The sequence below is a fragment of the Rhinolophus sinicus genome, linkage group LG11 (genome assembly GCF_036562045.2).
Source record: "Rhinolophus sinicus isolate RSC01 linkage group LG11, ASM3656204v1, whole genome shotgun sequence".
NCBI lineage: Eukaryota > Metazoa > Chordata > Mammalia > Chiroptera > Rhinolophidae > Rhinolophus > Rhinolophus sinicus.
In genome coordinates, this window is record NC_133760.1 from 12,426,698 (window position 1) to 12,450,361 (window position 23,664).

Here is a 23,664-nt window from a genome sequence, read left to right on the forward strand (position 1 = left end):
CCTCTGTGTCTCTGTCTCCTTCATGTAGACGAGGAAAGCAGTTCAGAGAGGGTTGGACACTGACTCGGGTCACACAGCAATTCCGTGGCCGAGGGGGTGTCGGGGCCTCAATCAGCGAGGCAGCTCCTTGTCTGGACCGCTTGGGCTGGTCCTCCCGCAGCACTTTGCAAAGCATCAGGTGGTCATATGGTTGGGGTGATCTGGTGGAGTTAGGGGGGCTCAAGCCTAACTGGATCTGGGTGCCCCCTCAGCGGATCTAACCGAGTTCCACACCCGTCCATCTGCAAACAGGGCGCCGAGGCCCCACACGACTGTCCCCTTGGAAACCCCAACCTCTCGGAGATGGGGCATGAGATCTCTCAGGCCCTCGCGCCGCTCCTCCCGTTCCCACCTCTTGGGACTCCTCCGACTTCTCAGTGCCTGGAGACCGTCGGGCGGGGCGAGCTGGGGAGCAGATCCGGGCGTTGCCCGTCTCCCATCTGTCCCCGAGTCCGGATAGGCTCCCGCCCCTGTGCGCCCTTGGGCAGACGCGTAGTGAAGCGGCAGGAGCCCAGCGGACTGCCCAAGACTCGAAGGGCGGAGCTCCTGTGTCCCCGCTGCCGTGTTGTGCCCAATGCCCACATTTCTTCCCCCCCGGCTGCCCCGAGTGGTTCTGGAGAGGAAGGGGAGCAGACGCTCTGGGAAAGACGCCCAGTTTACCCCCGACCGTCAGGTGGTGATTGGGGGCTTTCTCGTCGCCACCAAGCGGCCGGGGTGGGGGATTGGGGTAGCCAGGACCATGCGTGCACCCGGAGCCCCGCACTTCCGCGAGGCGCTCGGATCCGCGTGTGTCTGAGCTGTGGGATGGAGCCCGGGCGGGTGGCAGCGGACCAGTCCCGCACCTTGGGTTGGGTCCCGAGTTCCGGGAAAGCCCTGAGCCCTGCCCCGGCCGGTTGTGTCGCCGCATGGCACCCGGGACCTTGAGAATCTTTGGACTTGTCGCCCCCTTGTGGCTGATGCGGACGTTGCAATCTTGGCGATTTGTGCAGGAGCCGGATCTGTTACCTTGGTTTGGACTGCAGCGAAGTGCAAAATCCTGTGGCACCAGCAAGACTGGACGAAGTTCAAGAATTTTTCAGGCACCCATTGGTACTCAGGGCTTATTGTTAAATGAATTAATTTTTATTTTATTGGTCTGTGTCATGTAGTTTTTGAACATGGAAAAATATTGTAAAGATAACATATCCACGTAAGCTACAAACTTCAAAAATATATTGAAAAGTAAGTCGCTATTGGCATACCTGGTAAAGGTGGTTGGGGTCTGAGGATTAGATGGTGATTAGGTAATGATCCATCTGTGTTAATTTCCTGATTTTCACCTCTGTCGTACTGTGTGTATAGTGCGGAGTGTTCCTTTTTTGTACAAAATACAAAGTAAAGTATTTGAAGGTGAAGAGGCAGACTGTTGGCAACTTACTCATAAATGGCTCAGAAAAAACTGAAATTTGCACTGTATTTAAAACTTTTTGTTTTTCACTTCAAATATATACATATACCAGATAGATAGATAGATAGATAGATAGATAGATAGATAGATAGATATCCTATTGGTTCAGTTTCCTTGGAGAACCCTGATTAATACAAGTGTATTAATTTTGAATATTATAGCTAAAAATATCTCGTTGTTTTATTTTGAAATTTTTATTAATGTGTTTTTTTCACATTTTATTCCATCAACTTTATTGCTTTTGTGTATGTCCATTTTATTACTGTGGAGTTTTGAGTATTCATTTATCAGAATTCTTTATTAATGAAGGATACTAAACTCTTTTCTGTCACATATGTTGCAAGTATGTTGCACATACTTCCCAGCTTCCTATTGTCACTTGCATTTAATTATTGTTTCAATGCTTTCCTGATGCACAGAAGCTTTTGATTGATTTCATAGTCAAATTTACAGTTTCCCCTTGCAATTGCATACTTTTTTATGCTTGAAAATCCTTTTCAACCCTAAGATATTTTCAGTTCTTTGTAAATTTTACATTCTATTCTTTAATCCATCTAGAAGTGACATATTTTTCAAAGTGTTAACTGAACATGTTGGTCACTGTGTCATTGATGTGAATTGACACCATAAATAGCCAGCAAATTCTGAAACATGATGAGGTGTATTTTTAGGTTTTCTCTTTTCTTCCATTGTTCTGTTTGTGTTACTATAACACTGTTTATTTTAGTTTTATAACATATGCTAATATTTAGTAGGGCTAGTCCTACTTATTTACTTTTCCTTCAGAGATACTTCAGAATGAATGTTTCAACTCTCCTTCTCCCCAACTCCAATCCCATCTGATTTTTAAAAAAGTAACAGCTTTATTGAGATATAGTTCACACACTGCACAGTTTACCTGTATAAAACGTATGAATCAATTTTTTTTTAGTATATTCACTGGGTTGTGCAACCATCATTACAATACAATTTTGTTTGTTGATTTACCCTAGTTTTACACTTTTGTATAAATTGGTATGTTATAATTTTGTTATGTTGTTATTCTTATAACTGATATTCTTGGCTTTCCTTTAGTCATTGTTTCACGCTTTCTGTTTTTACTTCTTATGATTCCCAGCATTTTTCTTTGTTTTTTGACCTTTGCCAAATAGATTATATTTTCTTCTCTTTTCTTTTTAAGCTATTCCTTTGACTTGAAAGCTATACATCCTATTCTTATTCTACTAGTGATTAACTATAGATTTTTTAAAGCCCATACTTGAGCCTATGGTTACTGAATTATCAATGTCAAGAATCAAATGTTATCTGTTAACTCTCCCCATGTAATATGAAGGAGATAATATAATTATTCTTTCTTCCCAGTAACTCATTCCAGTTTTTGTTGATATAGTTTGGGGTTTTATTATTCTTTTCCCCTTCTTTCCCAATATTTGGGCCTCTATGTGCCCACCAAAGCAGCATGAAGGAGACAAAGGCCAGTCGAGTCTGCAAAATCATTTTTAATGATCAGTGCAATTGTTTTCATATAATATTTGTTCTGCTTTTGAAACAATCACAAACATATAGAAAAATTCCCCAGACAGGCCCTCTTAGTGGACAGAGTTAGGAAACCCCGGGACTTCGGGCAACTCATATCTCACAGCTGCGTCCCTCCCTCGCTGGGAAGTGCCTTTTGTCACAGGGAACTGCCTCACCCATCATTATGCCTCTCCCAGGGGGTGGCCCATGCTAATGACAGAAGGTACCAGGATACAAAGGCCAGGCCCCATTGCCTCAATGTGGAACAACTCTGAGCGGCCATCCCAGCTCCAGCGCTCTTCATAGCATTGTCTGAGGCTTCCTCCAACCAGGTTGCGTATCAGCTTTCCTCTCTGTCCAGTCCTGTCCCCATTACTTCCTTTTGAGGGTGCCTGCTGAAACCACTCCCCAATAACCCTTCCGCATGCAGCTCTTTGTCTCATAGTCTGTTTCTAAGGAACTGAGTGATATAAATATATGTGTTATTTAAGTGACACTCTATGTAGGGGCTATCAGTTGGCGTGAGCTGGAATGTATACTTCCAGAATAGTAAGCCAGCATCTTATCAAAAGCCAAATAGACAATTACTGCAAGAGCTTCAACTACTTGTCTCTGAGAAACACCAGAGACTTCATTAATTAACATGATGAGTGTTAGAAATGGATTTCCATTGGGTATTAAGTGGCTTATCAATAATTAGCATAATGTGTGTTAAAAAGGGACATGCAATGTTGGTTAAAATACTGTAGACACTTCCCACCCTTGTTTAAACAGTGTGTAAGAATCCAGTAAACCTTCATCATTCACCATCAGGAATGCAGCCCAAACGTGAGTTCTAAATGATCCTTCAGTCAGCAGTTCCAGGATTCTGGTCACCTGAGGCCCGCTATACGGATAACTGAATATGGTCCTCAAGGATGTGGTCAAGTTCACCTCAAATGCACTGTTTATGACAGATGAGTTCAGAACACCTAGCCAGCTAGCCTGCTGGGAGTTCATCCGAATTACAGAAGAGGTTGTGAGCCCATTTTTGTTCCCGCCTGCTTGCTATTAATCAACAACGACTGCTTTCTCTCTAGCCGGTCTAGGCTAGTCAGGACTCAGCTCCCCTCCATCTGTGTGGCCTTCATTCTCCAGCATACTTGCCTTCTGATGGATATTGATTAAAGGCAATTAAGTCATGTTCAAGTATCAGTTCTTTTTGGGAGGTATCAGTATCTGCCAAGAAATGAAGCTAGGCTTTTCCTCTACACAACCTCACTACTAGGTAATTTGTTACAATGAAAGCTCTCCAAAGAATTCTGACACATGTACGGATATTTAATAAACAAGAGTTTCTCTGAAAAGTGGTAAATAAAGGGAAAGTATTAAGAAAGTATCCTGTCTTTCTCTTATGAACTGTACTTCAGGGCAACTAAAGTAAATAGCAGATAAGGGGACGTAGCCTTTTATATAATATCCCAGGTACTATTGGGTTGGTGCAAAAGTAATTGCTGTTTTTGCAATTATTTTAACCTTTGAAACCATAATCACTTTTGCACCAACCTAATACATGAAGACGAAATGCTGGCATTAGCACATCACGGTTTTGCCACCTCCCCTCTTGCATCAACAGGTGTAGGGAGTGAGCACGTGCTGCTAACATCACAAACGCAGAGACAACCACATGGAAAAGCCAAGCACCTCCTAGGAAGTCATATTGCCCCCAAATCGAGCCTGCAACTGAGGAAGCATCTAGAGCTAACACCCAGTTTATGGGGTGACAAGAGACAGACACACATGGTAAATGCCACTAGGGGGTGCATTAGCCAGATTCAGACAGTGGGAAACCCTCCACGATAAAGGATCCGGTTTTCAGCAAAAAAATTGTAAGGGGAGAGAGAGAGAGAGAGAGAGAGAGAAGAAAAGACCTACAGGTTAAAAGAGATTTAAGAGACATGTTAATTGCAGTGAATCCACCTTATTTGGGCGGTTTTGGTTGTCTTTAACAGTTTTTATATTTTTAGAGAAATATATTAAAATATTTACTGAGAAAATGAAATGATGTCTGAGGTTTTCTTCAAAATAATATAAAAGGCATGAGGTGGTGTATAATAAGCAAGGCTGGATGTGCCTGAGTTAACAATTGTTGAAGCTGGGTGATGGGGTGTGATACTCTGTCTACTTACGTTTTCTGAAGCAATAAGCACTTCTTAAAGAACAGTATTGTACCACGGGTATTCTTCTGAGGCTGCTTTCTTTCACTCTGCATTATGTTTCTAAGATTCACCCAGGTTGTAGCTGCAGTGCATGCAATTTTGAGTTCAGTGTCATCCTCCCTTGTATGACTATAGCACAAGTTTCTCATTTTGCTGATGGCTATTTGAGTTGTTTTCAGGTTTTTGCTATTAAAAGCTGTGCTGCTGTGAACATGTTTACACATGCCTCCTGGAACACATGTATTTCTTCTGGATACATTTATCTGGTGGAATTGCTGGGTCACAGGGTAGGTACTGACTGAGTCATGCCAGGTTGTCTTCCAAAGTGTCAAAGTGTCACAGTGTTTGTACCAAGTTATACCTCTATCTGCTCTCCTGTTGCTCCACATCCCTGCTAACCCGGCCAACACCTGCCAATTTTAGGCTTCTTAATTTTCTTTTTCTTTTTTAAAGATTGTTACTGGGGAGGGGGAACAGGAGTTTATTGGGGAACAGTATCTACTTGCAGGACTTTTTCTAAGTCAAGCTGGTGTCCTTTCAATCTTAGTTGTGGAGGGTGCAGTTAAGCTCCAGGTCCAGTTGCCATTGTTAGTTGCAGGGGGGCAGCCCACCATCCTTTGTGGGAGTCGAGGAGTCGAACCGGCAACTTTGTGGTTGAGAGACCACACTCCAACCGCCTGAGCCACCAGGCTGACCTAGGCTTCTTAATTTTCTTCTCAATCTAGAGAGTATAATGGTATTTCAAATGGTGTTAATTAGCATTTCCTTGAGGTTGAGTATGATTTCATATGCTTATTGGCTCTTGATTCTGTGATTGCTTATCATGTCTTTTGCCCATTTTCTATTGAGTCAACTGTTGTTTATAGGAACTCTTCTTATATTCTGAGTACTATCTTTTAAGAGGCAATATAGTATAATTAGTAAGCCAGACCACCGGATTCAAATCCTAATTCTGCAACTGTGAGAGCCTGGACACTGCACCACACTTCTCTGTGCCTCAGTGTCATGCGGGGTGACAGGTGGGGTCTCAGTTCCCGCTCCCCACATAAGAATGCAGGACATGGAGAGGACAAAAAGGAACACCCATGGAGCCATAGATAAGGGAGTCATACCACTGTAGTCTCGCTGGTGGCTGGGTTGGACACACAGGAAGCAGGAGCCACACTATCTGCAACCTGCCATCCACTTCTCTGCAATCCGCAACCCGCCCTCCGCCGTGCTAACTGCAATCCGCGCTTGCCAGCTCAGCCACCATCTTCTTGCTAGCCCCCCATGTGCTGCTAGCATAGCCAGGCAGTTATATTAGTGGCCAATGGCTCAGTGGTTGCAGCTGATGGCCAACTAGCCACAGCTGATGGCCATCCAATCACAGTTGATGGCATTTACTACCTGAGCCAGCACCTTTCCACGTGAGGCCGAGAGCCTGGAAACTGCACTCCTGGCTGTCCCCACATTCAGTTTCCTCATCTGTAAAATTGGGGTCACTCTAAAGCTTACCTCTTGTTATAGACTGAATGCTTGTGCCCCTCCAAAAAATGCATATGTTGAAGCCCTAATCATGTGATGGTGTTTGGAGGCAGGGCTTTTGCGAGGTGATTAGGTTTAGATGAGGTCATGAGGCTGAGGCCCCCATGATGGGATTAGTGACCTTAGAAAGTGAGGATGACAGACCAGAGCTCTCTCTCTCCACCATGGAAGATACAGCAAGAAGGCTGTAGTCTGCAATCCTGGAAGAGAGCTCTCACCAGAAACCGACCACGCTGGCACCCTGATCGGGCACTCCCAGACTCCAGAACCGAGAAATAAACGTTTGTCGTTTGAGCCCCTTGTCTATGGTATTTGTTACAGCAGCCAGAGCTGACTGAGACACCTCTCACGGTTCCTGTGAGGATTAAATGAGATAGTACTGTGAGTGCTTAGAACAGTGTCTGGTGCAGTCACAGCAAGGGCTCGATAAGTAGTAGGTAGGCATTTGCTATTATATGTATAACATATACCTGCTTTCTCTGCGGGTCAGAGAGGGACTTTTCATTATCATGATAGTGTTTTAGGCAGAATCTTTTTTTAATGGCTCAAGTGCAGCCTTAACTTGGTGAAGCAGGAACATCTGTACGTTGCTGGTTAGGTAAGGAGGCAGAGTGGAAAGGAAGTCAGCTGGCACCACTTCCCTTACTCCGCGGCTGTGTCAGCTCTCTTCATAGGGGATCTTCAGGCTGGTGCATTGCCGCAGAACTCATGCCAATGAATTGCGAAGGTTTCTTTTGGTTGCTAATAACAAAATAAAATAAAATAATAAAAGCTGGGAAAAAGAGAAGAGCAGAATTTATTGGCTCTTTCAATGTAAAAGTTTGATTTCAGGCACATCCGGATTGACGGGCTCTATGCTTGTGGGAATCTGGTTTCTTTCCCCATCGCTTCACTCTGCTTTGCTCCGCGTTGTCCTCATTTTCAGACATGGTTTCCTGACCAGGCCAAGGTAGAATCCTGCCACTCCGGGTTTACATCCAGTCAGCGTAGTGGCCCCAGGGCAAGAGAAACCCCGCCTGGAGTCTCCCCGGCTCGGAGTAAGGGGGTGTGGCCAGGGTGTGCGCTGCTCCGATTGGCTGGTCTGGGTCAAACGCCCTTCCCTGGAGCTGTGGGGCGGGGCCAGCCCTGCTAGAGTCTCAAGGCTTGAGAGTAAGGTGGATCTTTAAAACGAAAAGGGGGTTCTGATTCCAGAAAAAGAGGTAGGGAATGCTGGGTTCGGGAAGCAGCAGACATCTACTACAATGGCATCAGTGCATTTTCTTACCTTGGCCGGGAAAGGCATGTTTGGTACTCTCTGGACGTAAGAAGAACGCTAGTTTGTAGGATGTGACCAGAGCCCTGCAACTTGGCAGCCAGCAGGGACCTAGGAGGAGCAGAGGGGCCTGCAGACCAGGGCCGGGGAGAGGAGGGAAGGCAGCGGACCCAACGGCGGGATGATCTGACAGACAGTTTTCACAAGTAATCGTTTCCTGGTCACTGTAAGAGATCAATCGGGTTCTATTAAAAGCTTCCTCCTACTGTTACTGGTACTTTGGAGCAAATGAAGGGAAGAGGACTTTGGCCTCATGGGGTGGGAATGTGGAGAACAGATAGCAGGATGGCAGAGGTGAGCTTGGAACAGTGGCCAGAGGTGATAGGTGACCATGGATGGGACCACAGTATGTAGTCATAACATCTAATGTTTATTGAGTACCTATCTTGTGTCAGGCACTGCTCTGAACATGTCCCACATGTTAACTCATTTGCTCACAACAACCCTCCAAGGTAGGTCCTATTATTACCCCCATTGTAGAGATGAGGCACAAACGTAAAGTGACTTGTCCAAGACACACGGTCCTTAATGGTAGAGCAGGGATTGGAACCCAGGCCCTCTGAGCCCTAACCAATGTCACCTTCTACATAATGGGAGTAGGGGGATCTTGGCAATTCTACAGGAAGAAAACATGTTTCATTGCCCTCTTTTGGTGGCCACACAGCTGGCCCAGAGGCTCAGATAATATCTGTTGGTCCATTTGGAGGGAAGAATGCCGAAGGGCCAAGAGACATCTGGGTGACACAATTCTGTTAGGGCAGGAGACCCCCACTGAGGAAGGAAGGTCCCCTGGGACAAAAACTGAATTTTGGGCCTCTTGGAACCTATTGCTTCCTTTTCTCCAATGGCTCCAGTATTCTTTGGGGGAAATACTGCTCCACCAGACCCTGAGCCCTGTGTGGGCAGGGCAGGGTGTCATGGTCACTGGAGGGCCCGGCTCCCAGCCCAGGGCAGATAGGTGCAGAGCAGCCCTTCCAGGGTCTGCCCTGCCTGGGACAACCAGCAAGGTCTGCCTTGTCAGGGATGGGGGTCCTGACCGCTCAGGGTCCTGCTGTAGTGGTTGAGGAGTTAAAAGGACAGAGAAAGATGAAGAGGGACAGACAGTGAGGTATGCACAAGACACATACAGAGAGAAACAGAGACACAGAAAGAGAGGAGAGAAGGATGGAGACAAGAGAGACACATAGGCAGAGACAAACAAGCAGAAAACAGAGAAAGACAAAAGGAGATGAGAGAGATGGACAGAGAGAAACAGTGAAACTGAGATGGAGAAGAGAGATATAATAGCAGGCAGAGAGGAATTGTCAGCTGGAGAGAGACACACACACAGCAGTAGACACACTGCTCTCCCAGCCCCACAGAGGGTGACATGCTGGACAAGCTGGCTGAAATGCACCCCCCACACTGACCTCCTTCTAGGCACTTCCACAGTGGCAGCCGGTCCTCCCTCAGCTCTGCCCACCTTCCCTCCTGCTGCTGTCCAAGCCCATTAAGCTGCTACCCTCGCCACAACTGAAGGCCCCACGCCTTGGGGAGGAAACCACTGAAGAGGCGTCCCTGCTCCCTTGCACTCCAAACCATCAATTAGTATTAATGAGGGAAGACTCCTCACTGCCTAAAGACCCCCATTGGAACTCAGATGGAGGGGAGGCCCCGCCCCCATGACTCAGGAAGTTAAAGGGCCAGGGGCCAGCCTGTGAGCTCAGAGTGTCCAGATGGCGTGTGGCAGCGGGAAGGTCACCATCCAGCTGGTGGATGAGGCAGAACCTGGAGTTGGGGGCCCAAAGCCCTTTCGAGGCCAGAAATATGAGGCAATCCGAGCAGCCTGCCTGGATGAAGGGATCCTGTTCCGAGATCCCTACTTTCCTGCTGGCCCTGATGCCCTTGGCTATGACCAGCTGGGGCCAGACTCGGAGAAGGCCAAAGGGGTGACATGGATGAGGCCCCATGTAAAGTGTGGCTGAGGGCTGGGCTCTGGGTCTGAGGGAGGGGGGACTGGGGCCCAGATTCCTGGGCCTGGGTTTCTGGGTCTGAAGGAGGAGGGGCTGGGGGCCTGGACTCCTGGGTCTGGTGGAGGAGGGGTTAGGGGCCTGGGTTTCTGGGTCTGAAGGGCTGGGGGCCTGGACTCCTGGGTCTGGGGACCTGAGCTCCTGGGTCTGAGGGAGGAGGGGTCACTGTGGGACCAGCTCAGAACAGGCTCGGCCATTCTGGGTCCAGGGAGGTCCAGGGAAGGCGATGGCCTGCCTGCAGGCTTTACAAGCCTCTCATGGGATTGGAGGCGCTCATTACTCGGGAGCAATGAGGGCAGGAGGGGGCCCAGTTGTCTGACCTCCCAGTTGCTCCTTCCTTTCCTTTCCTGGCTGAGGCCTGGAATTCCCATCACCCCCAGGAGTTTTGTGCTGAGCCCCAGTTCATCTGTGAGGACATGAGCCGGACAGACGTGTGTCAGGGGCGCCTGGGTGAGACCACTGAACCCATCTTGAGCCCCTGATCCTGCAAGTTGTAGCTAAAACCCTGGCACCTCTCTCCCACCCCCTCAGTCTCTTCTCTCCCTGGGCCTCAGTCTTCCTCTTTCCTCTCAGGTAACTGTTGGTTTCTTGCGGCCGCTGCCTCCCTCACTCTGTACCCCCGACTCCTGTGCCGGGTGGTCCCTCCTGGACAGGATTTCCGAGATGGCTACGCAGGTGTCTTCCACTTCCAGGTAAAGCTCGGTTCCTCTATTCATGCCTCAGTATCCCCCAAGTGACATGGATTTCATAGTTGACATTGTTCTCCTGGGGCTGGAATTCTTGGATGTGTGCAGCAGGGTCAGGAGTCAAGAGATTGGGGCGCAGGTGGGGCTGAAGGTTGGAAGCTGAGCCTGGGCTCTGCCCCTTCCCCCACCAGCTCTGGCAGTTTGGCCACTGGGTGGACGTCGTGGTGGATGACAAGCTGCCTGTGCGTGAGGGGAAGCTGATGTTCGTGCGCTCAGAACAGCGGAATGAGTTCTGGGCCCCCCTCCTGGAAAAGGCCTATGCCAAGTAAGGACCCCTGGCCCATGGCTGCAACCCCAAGTCCCAGCCAGAGACCCCCATCTTCTGGGATCCTCTAGACATCCCAGTAAGGATCCCAAACCAAGTCACTCTCCCTGAGGCCCTAATGCCACACCATCTCCTGAGAACCTCCAAATTGTAGACACCTCCCTCCATCACACAGCGCACAAAATATTCCTAGAGACCCACCAAGCACCCAGAATTCTTAAGGAGGTGGAAATCTCTTATCAGGCCCTGACATCCCCAAATCTAAGATTTATCCCCTTGGGGAACTTGTAATCTCAGACAATCTCTCCTGATCCATCAGAAACCCAAAGCATCCCCAATATATTGAGTGTAAGACCTGGGTCCCCCAAATCTTTACTTTTCCCCATCCTTCGGATCTAAAATCCCTGACAAGCTCCGTGCAGATTACCCCCAAAGCAGACATCTATCTCCCAGAGACTTAAAATTTCAGACACAGCCCCCAGGATGCCCAGAATTTTGACAGAGCTCTCCTGTGACCCGCAAATCATGCAGTCCTGGTGGCTCAGAGACCAGAGACCCAATTTCCTAGGGTGCCCCAGTCCCCTATTTCAAGAGTCTGCAAATTTCAGGGATAGGCCTTGGGACCACACACACTGGAACAGAGGCCCCCAGGTCCCAGGGTTGCTGAGGTGCTCGTATATGCCTCAGACACCCTCACCCCAGACCTGCTCCCACAGGCTCCATGGTTCCTATGAGGCGATGCGAGGCGGTCACATGAATGAGGCTTTCGTGGACTTCACAGGCGGCGTGGGTGAGGTGCTCTACCTGAGGCAAGACACCCCAGGCCTTTTCTCGGCCCTGCGCCACGCCCTCGCCAAGGAGTCCCTTGTGGGTGCCACTGCCCTGGTGAGAGAGTCAGACTCCCATGGAGACCCACCCCCCTCCACCAGGACCAAATGCACAGTCCCAGCCGGAGGGGGAAGCGTCCGTGTCCTTCTCTTCTCCTTCACCATTGGCTTATTCTCTCTCACAAATCAAACATTCTCAGAACTAACGAGCTTCAGGCACAGCGGGAACCAGGTGCTTAGCAGATGTTGTGAAGGTGTTTTTCTATTCCTGGTTCTGGGTTAGCTTCCCTCAGGCAGGCTTTCCCCTCACAGGCACAAAAGAAGCACCCACAGATACCTCCGGAGGGAAGAGTGCCTCTCTCTGAGAATTTCAACAGAAGTCCCAGGATTGATTTTCATGGACTCAGCTTGGGTCCCATGTTCATCTGTGACCCGATTACATATTCATTCATTCACTGAGTCTGTCTAACTCATTCACTCATTTATTTACTTCATCCTGTGTTCAGTTATTAATCGACTCACTTTGTCTTTTATGTTTCTCTGCCTCTTTCCATCTCCCTCTATCTGTTCTGTATCTTTCTTTGTACATCTCTGTCTCTCTGTCTCTCTCTTTTTTTAATATATTAGGGGAGGGGAACAGGACTTTATTGGGGAACAGTGTGTTATTCCAGGACTTTTCCAAATCAAGTTGTTGTCCTTTCAATCTTAGTTGTGGAGGGCGCAGCTCAGCTCCAGGTCCAGTTGCTGTTGTTAGTTGCAGGGGGCACAGCCCACCATCCCTTGCGGGAGTCGAACCGGCAACCTTGTGGTTGAGAGCTCCAGCTCCAACCAACTGAGCAGCTTGGCCATCCAGGATCTGAGCGGTAGCTCATTGACTTCACTTTAGTTGGTGAGGGCGCAGCTCACTGGCCCATGCTGGAATCGAACCAGCGACCTCAGCGTTAGGAGCATCGTGCTCCAACCACCTGCGCCACCGGGCCGGCCCTCTCTATTTTTGTCTCGTTTCCATCACCCTCTCTCTGCTTCCTCTCTCTCCTTCACTCACCAACTCGCATCCCCTCTCAGAGCCTTGTGCTATTCAGTTGGGTGCTTTGGTTGACTCCTGCTTTGGTGGCAGGAGGTAGGTGGAGGGGGTGGGCAGAGAGGAGCAACCACCCTCCTGTCCCCTGCCGTGGCCTCACTGTCCCCTCTCCTCCTCCCAGAGTGATCGGGGTGAGTACCGTACAGAAGACGGGCTGGTGAAGGGACATGCGTATTCAGTCACGGGCACACACAAGGTGAGCATCCTCCATGGGTGGGCTGGCATGAGGTATCTAGGTGCCAACCCCACTGACGATACCGCCCTCAGGTGTCGCTGGGCTTCACCAAGGTGCGGCTGCTGCGGCTGCGGAACCCATGGGGCCGCGTGGAATGGACCGGGGCCTGGAGCGACAGGTGGGATGGATCTGGGGTGGTGATGGGGGGCTGAGCCCCACCCCCATCCCTCACACCCCCATCTCTCCAGCTGCCCACGCTGGGATGCGCTTCCCACTGAGTGGCGAGATGCCCTGCTGGTGAAGAAGGAGGACGGAGAGTTCTGGTGAGTAGGGCAGAGGTGCCCACCAGTGAGGCTGAGTCGGTGAGTCCTGCTTGGAGGGACATGGTGGAAGTTCATGCAGAGGGGTCCCTAATGGGAAGAGACTGTCCATATCAGCAGTAATTTTGGAGTGGGTTCTATCTGGGGGAGTCCAGGAAGAATTAGCAGTGATATTAGGGGAATCTGGAGGCATAGTAATCTCTGGGGGGCTGAAGAGGGATGGGTAATATTTAGAGCAATGGAAGGGGTTTGGTGACACCTGGGACATTTCTTGAGATTTGGCAATATTGAGGGTCTGAACAATACTTGTTGGTAATTGAGAGTCTGAGGGTCTTAATATTTGGGATCTGAAGACAATTTGACAATATTTGAAGGGAACTTGTGGATTTTGGCTATTTGTGGGGGCATTTCTGAGGACTTGGAGAAATCTTGGGGAGCTGGAGGGCTCAGGGGTTTGGGGGTCATTCTGGCAACATGATACTATTTGGTGAACTGAAAGGTACTTGGCAATATCTGAGGCATTTGGGAGGTTTTGTGATTTGGGAGTCACCCTAGGGCCTTGAGATACTTGGGAGGCTGGGGCCCTGGGTTGGTGGGGGCTGGGCAGGGTCTGAGTGCCGCCACTGTCCAGGATGGAGCTGCAGGACTTCCTCCACCACTTCAACACTGTGCAGATCTGCTCGCTGAGCCCGGAGGTGCTGGGCCCCAGCCCCGCTGGAGGGGGCTGGCACGTCCATATCTTCCACGGCCGCTGGGTGCGAGGCTTCAACTCTGGCGGGAGCCAGACGACTTCCGGTGAGGCCTGGAGGGGCCCTGAGAGGCAAGGAAGCGGCCTGTGGCAGGTGAGATAACTCCATTGGTTTCTCCTCTACTAGAGACCTTCTGGACCAACCCCCAGTTCCGGCTGACACTGCTGGAGCCTGATGAGGAGGAAGAGGACGATGATGAGGGGCCCTGGGGGGGCTGGGGGGCGGCAAGTGCACGGGGCCCTGCTCGAGGGGGCCGAGTTCCCAAGTGCACTGTCCTCCTGTCACTCATCCAGCGAAACCGGCGTTGCCTGAGGGCTCAGGGCCTCACTTACCTCACCGTGTGCTTCCACGTGTTCCAGGTGGGAACCCCTGGCTGAGCCGCTGAGGGAATCAGAGGGGGGTCAGGGAGAGACCGAGGGACTAGGGAGAACAGAGAGAAGCTGGGGATCAGAAGGGTCAGGAAGGAATCAGAGAAAGGGGTGGGGAGGCTGAGGATCAAGGAGGGGACAAGGAGCAGAGAAGGGACAGACGGGAGGGACGGGTCCAGGAGGGGTCGAGAGGGTCTGGGACCCAGGCTTAATGAGGGCAGAATAGGAAGAAAAGAGGGGGAGGAGGCAAGGAGGGGACTCCCAGGGGTGGCCACCTGCCCCCTGGCCCTGACTCCCCTTGCTCTTCCTTCTGACAGATCCCAGAGGAGGTGGGTCTCAGATGGGACCCCAGATTCCAGGCTCCATCCACCCCAGGGGCTCGGACAACCAGCACTGGGGCAGGGAAGGCCTGGGGTGCGCTTGGCTGATGGGGGGATGAGTCGGTTTGCACCCGGCAGTCTAGAGGGGCGCGGTGAGTAGACAGCCGGGTGGGGTGAACTTGGGCGGTCATGGTCACGCGGCCCCTGTCCCCCAGCTGCTGGGACTCTGGGACACCCCGCACAGTCGCGCGCTCCTGCCGAGACTGCTGCGCGCCGACCGCTCGCCCTTAAGCGCCCGCCGCGACGTGAGCCGCCGCTGCCGCCTGCGCCCCGGCCACTACTTGGTGGTGCCCAGCGTTGCCCATGCCGGCGACGAGGCCGACTTCACGCTGCGCATCTTCTCCGAGCGCCGCCACACCGCTGTGTGAGCCCGGGCCCCCCGACCTACCTCCGCCACCCCCAGCCCCGTGGATCCGCCCAGGGCCCCCAAATCCTGCCTGGACCCCACCTGATCCCTGGGTTGAGAGCCCGCGAGCCCCCAGCCCCAGGCGCGGAGTGAGCAGCCCCGTCCCCATTTCTGGTCTGTAATTTGCAGGGAGATTGACGACGTGATCAGCGCGGACCTGCACGCCCTCAGGGTGAGGGGCTGCTCCCGGAGGGAGGGGGTGGGGTGGGGACCCTCTTGGCCAGAACTAAATTCCCCCAACCCTGCAGGCCCCTTTGATTCCCCTGGAGCTGGGGTTGGAGCGGCTGTTTCAGGAGCTGGCAGGAGAGGTGAGGAGGGGGGACAGGGCTAAGGGGGTCCCATCCATCCCCTTGAGTCCCTCCCTCATCCTGAATGTCTCATTTTGCTTCAGTACCTCCCTCCCCGCCCAAACCTCATGACCTTCTCTCAAAATGCTCACAGCTCTTACCTGCCTCAGGGCCTTCTGTCTGCACCTCTGCCTGGCTGCCTTCTCTCCCTTCTCTCCCCACCCTGGGTGAACCCTCATCTTTCTAATGTGCTCTTCGCTGGAAACTCTCCTGACCCTCTCAGGCTGGTCAGCCGGATGCCCACTGCGGGCTCCCACCACCAGTGCTTCCCCTTTGCAGCCCTGACCACCCTCCTTGGACCTTGAGCTCTCAGAGGGCAGGCCTGGGTTCACTCAGTCTCTGCCGTGTCCCCAGTGCCACCCAGCATGCTGTTTGGGCCAGGCCCAGAGCTGCCAACTGAATGGCTGCCTGAGTGAATGGCCTCACACAGCCCACTCTCTCCCTGCCCAGAAGGAAGAACTTAGTGCCCGTCAGCTGGAGACCTTATTAAGCATTGCCCTGGAGCCTGGTGAGTTGGGGACCACAGTAGATCCCTGTGTGTGTTAATCCAGGATCTGCTTGGAGTTAGGCCATGGGAAACCTGGGCTTAGCCTGAAAGCATCTCCCCACACTTGGGTCCTGTGGCGGGACCAGTGGCCAAGACCATGGCTATTCATAAGCCCCCTTCCTCTAAGGGAGGGGCAGGGAGTGTGGCTGGTAGCACTGGGAACCCCTTTGCCTGAGTTCAAATCACAGCTCTGTTAGTTACCAGCACTCCTTTGGCTCTCTGTGCCTCAGTTTCTCTAAAACGGGGTTTCAGTAATCCCCAGCTCTCACAGTGATGGCCGGTCCACAGGAAGCTCAGGGTTTTGTTTGTTTCCTGTAGCCAGGTCCCACACCCGGAACCCCAGAGAGATTGGGCTCAGGACCTGTGAGCAGCTGCTACAGTATTTTGGGGTATATGATGGGGGCCGTGCCTGGGTGGGGAAGATGGGGATGGCGGGGCCTCTGCTCCCCTTTTGGGGACATTAACCAGATGTCCCATCCCCAGCATGGGCGAAGCCTGGCCTTGCATCACTTCCAGCAGCTCTGGAGCCACCTCCAGGAGTGGCAGGTAAAGTGGGGGGCTGGGTGGAGACACCTCCTCCTGGAAGAAGAGGCATTTTACTAATAGGGGCATGGTTACTCTGTGGGCTAGCAGGGCCCCAAAGGACAAGGGTGACTGGACCACACCAACTTGGAGGGTTCTGGCTGGGTTATCCCTGCCCCGTCACCCTCTGGTCCCTCTAGGGCACTAAACAGCTCAGGGATCAAGAAAGAGCACAGGCTCTGGTCCTGGGCTATTATCTCAGCTCCCAGCTCAGCCCCTTTCTGGCTGTGTGACCTCAAGACAGTCACCTCCCCTCTGAGGGGCTTTGCTTGTCTACCAATGGGAGGCGGCGACCCCCCCACACACACGCCATCCATGTGTGGAAAAAATGGTCCAAGGCTTCTCCATACTAATAGTGATGTCACCATTTATTGAGCCCTCACTAAGACCCGCTGGGTAGAGTCTTAACTTGTCCTCACAGCAACCTTGTTACACCTGTTACTATTGATTCCATTTTATAGACTGGGAAACAGAGGCCTAAAGTGGTGAAGCTTTAGCGTGCGCAGCCAGGAAGAAAGGGAGCTGGGGTGGGAACCCAGGCCGTCTGGCCTCTGACGCCCCATTTCAGCCCTCTTCAGGGAGCACAAGGGCCTGGGGGTGGGACTGACCTATTCCTCCCCACCCAGGCCATATTTGACAAGTTTGACCAGGACACCTCAGGAACCATGAACTCCCACGAGCTGAGGCTGGCGCTGAATGCCACAGGTATGGACAGGTCCTGGGATGGGTCGTGGGGACAGGATTGGCTCCCTCTCCTGGCCCCTGTTCTCTTGCAGGCCCAGCTGCCCACTCAGCTGCTGCCATCACAAAGTCGACACCTTAGCTTGTTGTCAGCCCTTGGCAAGGACTGGGTGACCTTGAGAAGCCACGGGGGAGAATCCTCTGTGTGGGGAAAGAAGGGTGTGAGAAGGGGCTGGGCCTGGGAGGGTGTTGGGGAGGGTGCAGGGCATCCCAGGAGGGGAGATGTGGAAGCTGGTGTCCTCCGGGAACCATGGCAGAATGTCCTGGATTCCTCTGAGTTTGGGTTGGAATCCTAACTACTGACTTACTCCTTGGTGGCCCTGGGCACATGAATTCCCTTCCGTGGGCCTCCGTTACCCTCTGTAAAGAGGCTCCGACACAGGGTGGCTGCAAGAATATGACCTTTCCCCTTGTGTGGAGGGGCTGGGGGGATTAGACAGGAGCTCCCAGATCCCCACCTACCCAGGGCTCATCTGCCAGCAAAGCGAAGGGTAACACATGGGGAGATCAAAGATCCAGGGACATACAAGGAAAGAAAGGAGCCCAAGACAGAGCGGGGAGGGATGGAGTCAGAAAGATGAGGAGACGTGGGACAATGAGAAACAGAGTCCCAGAGAGACAGAAGCAGGCGTGAGAGAGTATGAGGGAAGATGGCGCTTGTACCAGGTATTCAGTATCACTGAGTGCCGGGTACAGGCCTGCTCTCCTCGGCAGAAGACTGAGCAAATGCTCCTGCGGGGCTGAGGTCTGCTGCCACAGGCAGACTACAAGTAAGACACCCAGGTCAGATGGTGATAAACGCTGTGGCAGAAAAAGGAAGCAGGCCGGGGCCATAGGGCATGCAGGGGAGTGGGGTGGGTGAGACGGTGGTCAGGGAAGCCCTCGCTGGGGACTGAACAGAGATCTGGAGGAGGAGGAGTGAGCCTTGGGACCCTGGGGCAAGAGCATTCCAGACAGAGGGAACAGCCAGTGCATAGGCCCAGAGGTGTGGAGGGAGCCAGGTGGAGGGGCCCAGGGATGGAGACGAAGACGGTGCCAGTGTGGCTGCAGCCAAGTGGAGAGGGGCAGGTGGTCAGAGGAGACTGACAAAGCCCCCATAAGGCCTCATGAGGCCCTCGGCTCTTTAACATTTTTAAATATGTATGAGAGGGAAGCGGCAGAAGCAAGTCTAGGGTCAGAGCATGTGGGGCTGGAGCCGTGTCTGGAGGAGGGAATGCCAGGGGGAGGGGGGCCAGCAGGAAGCCTGCTCCGGGAGACCAGGCTGGCACTGGCGGTTCAGTGCTGACCAGAAACCCTCCCCTCCCCTCCCACGGCTTCCAGTCCAGAGGCAGCCAGAGAACCAATGACAGTGACAGCCCAGAGTGGTCAGGGAGGGGAGGTGGAGGCAAGAGCTGTGGGAGCCGAGGAGGTGCGGGAGGCTGTGCTGGGGCAGGGGTGGGGGGGTGGTTTCTTCCACGGCTTCCTGAAGGAGTGTGGGCCAGGAATGCCTTGGGCCGAGAGGACAAGGGGTTCTGGGCAGAGGGAACAGCAGTACACAGGGAGCAAGACAAACCCAAGTGGAGGAGGGCAGTGGGAGATGCGCTGCCATCTGCGAGGGCCACAGGCAGCTTGGGACAATGAGTCCTTGAGGACAGGTAACCAGGTCATGGTCACTAGGGCCCGGTAAAGTAGGTGAGGGGACCCTGGGCAAGACCCCACGCGAGGCACCAGAGGCCATGGGGCCCACGAAGAGTGGCCAGAGGAAGCCGACAGTTTCCATGAAAGGATGACAGGAATTCCAGAGGGGGCAGCTAGAACTGGCCCCTCCTTGGGCCCTCCTGCCTTCTCTACCTGGGTTTTCCCACAGCCCGGGGCACAGCAACCTTTGCCCCCAATCCTGAGGGCAGATGAAGGCCAGAGTGACCCATGGGAGGTCACACCACTGGGGTGAGGCCACTGGCTCCCCAATCATGACTGTTCACCGCACCTAGACCAGGGCACAGCATGTGATGGCACTTGACAAACGTGTTAAAATGAATGCAGTCCGGGGGCAGATGGGCTTTAGGAGGCAGCAGAGGCCCGTGAAATTATCCCTGCACTGTGTTTGGATGTGTGGGGCACGGAGGGCGAGTCACCCTGCAGCCTTGAGTCCCGGAGGGTTACCTGTGACCTGGGAAAACCACTGTTTGTGGCTTTTAGAAGCCTCTGTTGAGATTCCTCATGAGGGATGATTTCTAAACTTTAGAAGTCCCCTTGATGTGGAGCACAAGGAAATTGACTCCAAGTGGGACGGGCAAGAATGTTTTGCTGCACAGAAATATCCCCGGTGCCCACGAGCAGCAAGTCTGCATAGTTTAAAGGAGCAATAACAGACGCAGAGCTGGTACATGCCAGACACTGTCCTAAGCTCTGCACAGGGCATCTTCACACAACCTTACAGAGTCGGGACTGCTGTTGTCCCCACTTGACAGATGAGGAAACTGAGGTCCAGAGAAGTGAAAGGAGCTGCCCGTAGCCATACAGCTGGGATTTGAAAGGTGGGGACAGGCCTCACAGTGTCTGTCTCCCTGGGGAGTCAGGGTGGGGTGCCAAGCTGAGGTGGGGTTCACAGCAGCTCAGGCTCAGAGGTGGCCTCCCCCTAGGTTTCCACCTCAACAACCAGCTGACCCAGGCCGTCACTAGCCGCTACCGGGACAGCCGTCTGCGTGTGGACTTTGAGCGCTTCGTGTCCTGTGTGGCCCAGCTCACCTTCATCTTCCGTGAGTGCCACCCCTGGCACGGGTGGGGCAGAGGGAGGGTGTCCCCCACGGTGGGGGAACTGGGTAGGTGGGTGCTTACCCCTCCCCTCTCTGCACAGGCCACTGTAGCCAGCACCTGGATGGGGGTGAGGGTGTCATCTGCCTGACCCGCAGCCAGGTGAGCCTGGGCCGGAGGGAGAGGGTGGCGCAGGGCGGCTGTGGCAGGAGTCCCGGAGGCTTCTGCTTCAAGCCCGCTGTCTCTCTCGCCCAGTGGATGGAGGTGGCCACCTTCTCCTAGGATCCTGGCACGGGAGCACCTGCAGCCGGAGGCAGGAGAGCTGCCAGGAGCCCTGCCTTTCCTTCTGCCAGCCTGGACCCGTTTATTCCACAGCAAGAGGGGTCTGAGCAAAACCAGCTTCCTCCGACCCCTCCACCTCCCCGCCTGGCATGGGGAGGCGGATGCTCTGACGTTAAGTTGTCATTGAGAGCATGGTCTCAGGAGCCGGCCTGTCTGGGGTTGGTTCTAACCCCACCACTCCCCAGCTGGGCAAGTCCCTGCACTTCCTCGGGCTTTGCTCGCCTCATCTGGGAACAGCGATGGTTACGGCACCTTTCTTGCGCAGGCTACATGAGTTAGGCACCGTCTCTCGCTTAGAACAGTGCCTGGCCCACACTGGGACCCCAACAGCGGTCTTGGTTTTACACCCATGGGAATGGGGATCATGGCACACCCAGGCCCCACCTCACTCTGGGAATAGGTGCTCCATCACTGCTCTGCTAAGAAGTAGAGAACAGAGAGAGGAGAAAAAGAGAGGACACTGTAGGACTCCTTCTTAAAAATATTACATGTTTTATTATCCTGTCCCCAGAGGGGTGGTTTATCCAGAAACCAAGAAAAAACAATCAGAATAAACTCAAAAAAGGGGTGGGTGGGTGGGAGATAGGAGCAAAACCATCAACTAACAGGCAGCCAGGCCAGCAGCCCACCCTCCACCTCAGGAGGGTCCCCAGAGACCCATGCCTGATGACAGACAACAGAAAAATCAGTAAGGGGTTGGGGGAGGGTAGCAAATCAGCTATGTCTTCATTATGAGAGCAAGAGGCGGCAAAGATATGTTGCTAGGTGAATATATATTTATATAATAAATCCGTAAGTTAATAAAGTAAATAGTAATTCTCTGAAAGTTTTTAATTCTTTTTTTATAGCTTTTTTTTGTGACTTTTTTTTTTTTTTTTTTTAATTTTTTGTTTGCTTGTTTTTGGTCCTTAGAAAATCTTGAGAGAGATGCAGGTCCAGACAAAGCAAGGTGAGGGCTGGCTGGGGACAGGAGCAAAAGTCTGGTCGGCCCAACCCCACTCCTCTGCTGCAGAAAAGGGGGGGAGGTGAGCTGCACCCCTTCATCTCCTGGCAATCGCAAAGGAGGGGGGAGGGGTGAAGGGGGAGGGGCAAAGGGAACTGGATGGGGTCCTCCTTCCTGTTGGGTAGCTGTGGTGCCCTCTGCTGGGCCCATCTCAGGTGCGGATGGTTCCTGGACAAGGCACATAGGGCTTTGGCCTGGATGTGGGAGGCCTTGGCAGGACCTCCGGGCAAGGGACAGGGTATGGAGAACGTTCCTAGGGCTAAGAGGGGACCTGTTTTGCTGTGGGGACTCACTCTCCCTTCCATAGTTTAAAAAAAAACAAAACAATACATATATTTACCAGACCAGAAGTGCTGACCCCAAAGGTCTCCTGTTCCCCTGTCCATTGGGAGGGGAGAGAACCTCCTGGCCAACCACAAAGAGAGAGGAGAGAGCCGGCCCCAGCCCCTCCCGGCCACCCCGAAAGGACTGACAGAAATGCTTTGCATAGATACAGAGTCAGGGGAATGGACCAGGGAGGCCCCACAGCACAGAGAGGGGCAGACACAGACGGCTCCACCAGCCCCTCCTGGAGGCGGGGAGGAGGGGGTGCTTGGTCGGGGCTCTCTGGAGCCCTCACAGGTCGCTCTCGCCGTACAGGGCTGTAGAGAAGGACTTGTAGTCAAGGGCACCTGGCACGGCATCAGAGCCTTGGTACGGCGCCATGCGGGCGATGCAATACTCAGCCTGGTCGGGGGGCAGCTCTCTCCGCAGCTCCTCGGCTGTGATGAAGTTCTGGGGGCGGCAGGGCGGGACTCTGGGCCACCTGCACCCCACACTGGTCCCACAGCCCCTCCCTGCTGGCCCCAGGTGCTCCTCCGTGTCTGGCTTACCTTGTCCCCGGCCAGGACCTTGAAGGAGGCAATGACCTGGTCGGCCGTGTCTGTGTCAGTGGTCTCCCTGGACATGAAGTCGATGAAGGCTTGGAAGGTCACGAGGCCGCTGTGGTTGGGGTCAACCACGCTCATGATGCGGTTGAACTCAGCATCGCCCTGCGAGGCGGGAGTGGGTGGGGGAAGGCAGCTTGTGAGCAGGGCAGGGTGGCTGCGCCCGGCCGGCAGAACCAAGCCAGGAGGGCAGGGCCCGACCCCGGCGTGCAGGCCGTGTCGCCATCCTGCCTCCAAGCGTCCTGGCTCCCCAGGCTGACTGCCTCACGTGGCCCAGACCGGGGATGGTCCCCCTCTGCTCCTCCCCTCTCCTCCCATGTGTTTGGGAAGTGGGGAGTGAGGTGTAGATCAAACATGTCTGCTGCTCCTCAGCCCTAGGCTCACAAGTTAGCTCTGGAGGGTGGGGAAGAAAGAAAGAGAGAAAGAGAAAGAAGGGAAGAGAGCCGGAGCCTGACCTCCTCTCTCCAGGGACTCCAGAAAGGAGGTGGGGGGCTCGGGGAGTCATCGGAGGGACCCCAGCCCCGCAGATGCAGCAGAGGAGGGGGAGGTGGGGCTGCACTGCTCTGGTGGAGGGGTGTCCCCGAGGACGTGGAAACTCTGGAGTGGGGTGGCGCAAAGAGGAGGAGGAAGGAGAGGAGTGGTAGCAGGGGAGGAGGGGGAAGAGGAGGCGGAGGAGGGGGAGAGGAGGCGGAGGAGCGGCACAGCAGCGAGGGAGGCGGAGGCTGCGTACCAGGCTGTATCCTGTGGAGATAAGCAGCGCCCGGAAGTCGTCGGAGTCCATGCTGCCTGTCTGCTTCTGCTCCGGACGCAGGGACAGCAGAGGAGGCCAGGCCCCGAGCAGACAAGAGGGGCCGCCCCATGTGCACAGCGGGAAAACAGGACAGTGGCAGGAGCAGGGGAGACAGAGGCGGCCCCGAGAGACCAGGTAAGAGGGAAGGTGTCCAGACAGACACAGGTAGGGAGGAGGCAAGAGAGCCGGTGAGATGGAACACACAACGGAAAAGGGTGGAATGGTGAGGGAGGGGAGACAGAGAGAAGGAGAGAGAGAGAGAAGAGCAGTTAATGCCATGGTCCGC

The 23,664-nt window shown here is 53.3% G+C and overlaps 2 protein-coding genes across 9 annotated transcripts in view; one reads left to right on the plus strand and one right to left on the minus strand.

Moving 5' to 3' along the window:
* The first annotated feature begins 9,756 nt into the window (after nt 1–9,756).
* CAPN12 (calpain 12) lies at nt 9,757–21,031 on the plus strand. Its single transcript, XM_019751383.2, has 21 exons — nt 9,757–9,990; nt 10,431–10,500; nt 10,624–10,742; nt 10,928–11,061; nt 11,778–11,946; nt 13,091–13,165; nt 13,237–13,322; nt 13,393–13,467; nt 14,096–14,259; nt 14,340–14,572; nt 14,899–14,910; nt 15,117–15,325; nt 15,497–15,539; nt 15,616–15,675; nt 16,165–16,222; nt 16,580–16,650; nt 16,745–16,807; nt 17,470–17,548; nt 20,206–20,322; nt 20,421–20,479; nt 20,573–21,031. The coding sequence occupies exons 1-21, from the start codon at nt 9,757–9,759 to the stop codon at nt 20,597–20,599; spliced, it is 2,157 nt and encodes a 718-aa protein (XP_019606942.2). The 3' UTR covers nt 20,600–21,031.
* Nucleotides 21,032–21,128: 97 nt separating this feature from the next.
* Nucleotides 21,129–23,664, minus strand: part of ACTN4 (actinin alpha 4) — a 70,352-nt gene continuing 67,816 nt past the window's right edge. For 4 of the 8 annotated variants that reach the window (XM_019751377.2, XM_074314378.1, XM_019751376.2 and 1 more), the window contains 3 exons: nt 23,319–23,384; nt 22,535–22,693; nt 21,129–22,436 (listed from right to left, as the gene is read on the minus strand). In XM_019751377.2, the coding sequence (XP_019606936.1) occupies nt 22,278–22,436; nt 22,535–22,693; nt 23,319–23,384 (384 nt within the window). In that variant the 3' untranslated portion in view covers nt 21,129–22,277. The remainder of the gene's footprint in view (nt 22,437–22,534; nt 22,694–23,318; nt 23,385–23,664) is intronic. The other 4 variants (XM_074314374.1, XM_019751375.2, XM_074314375.1 and 1 more) reach the window with 1 other exon arrangement.

Bases quoted from the DNA above. Each gene is read 5' to 3' on its own strand.
- CAPN12 (XM_019751383.2), top strand. From the start codon at position 9,757: ATGGCGTGTGGCAGCGGGAAGGTCACCATCCAGCTGGTGGATGAGGCA. The intron at 13,323-13,392 runs GTGGGATGGATC...CCATCTCTCCAG, and splicing joins ACCGGGGCCTGGAGCGACAG to CTGCCCACGCTGGGATGCGC. The intron at 16,223-16,579 runs GTGAGTTGGGGA...TGTTTCCTGTAG, and splicing joins AAGCATTGCCCTGGAGCCTG to CCAGGTCCCACACCCGGAAC.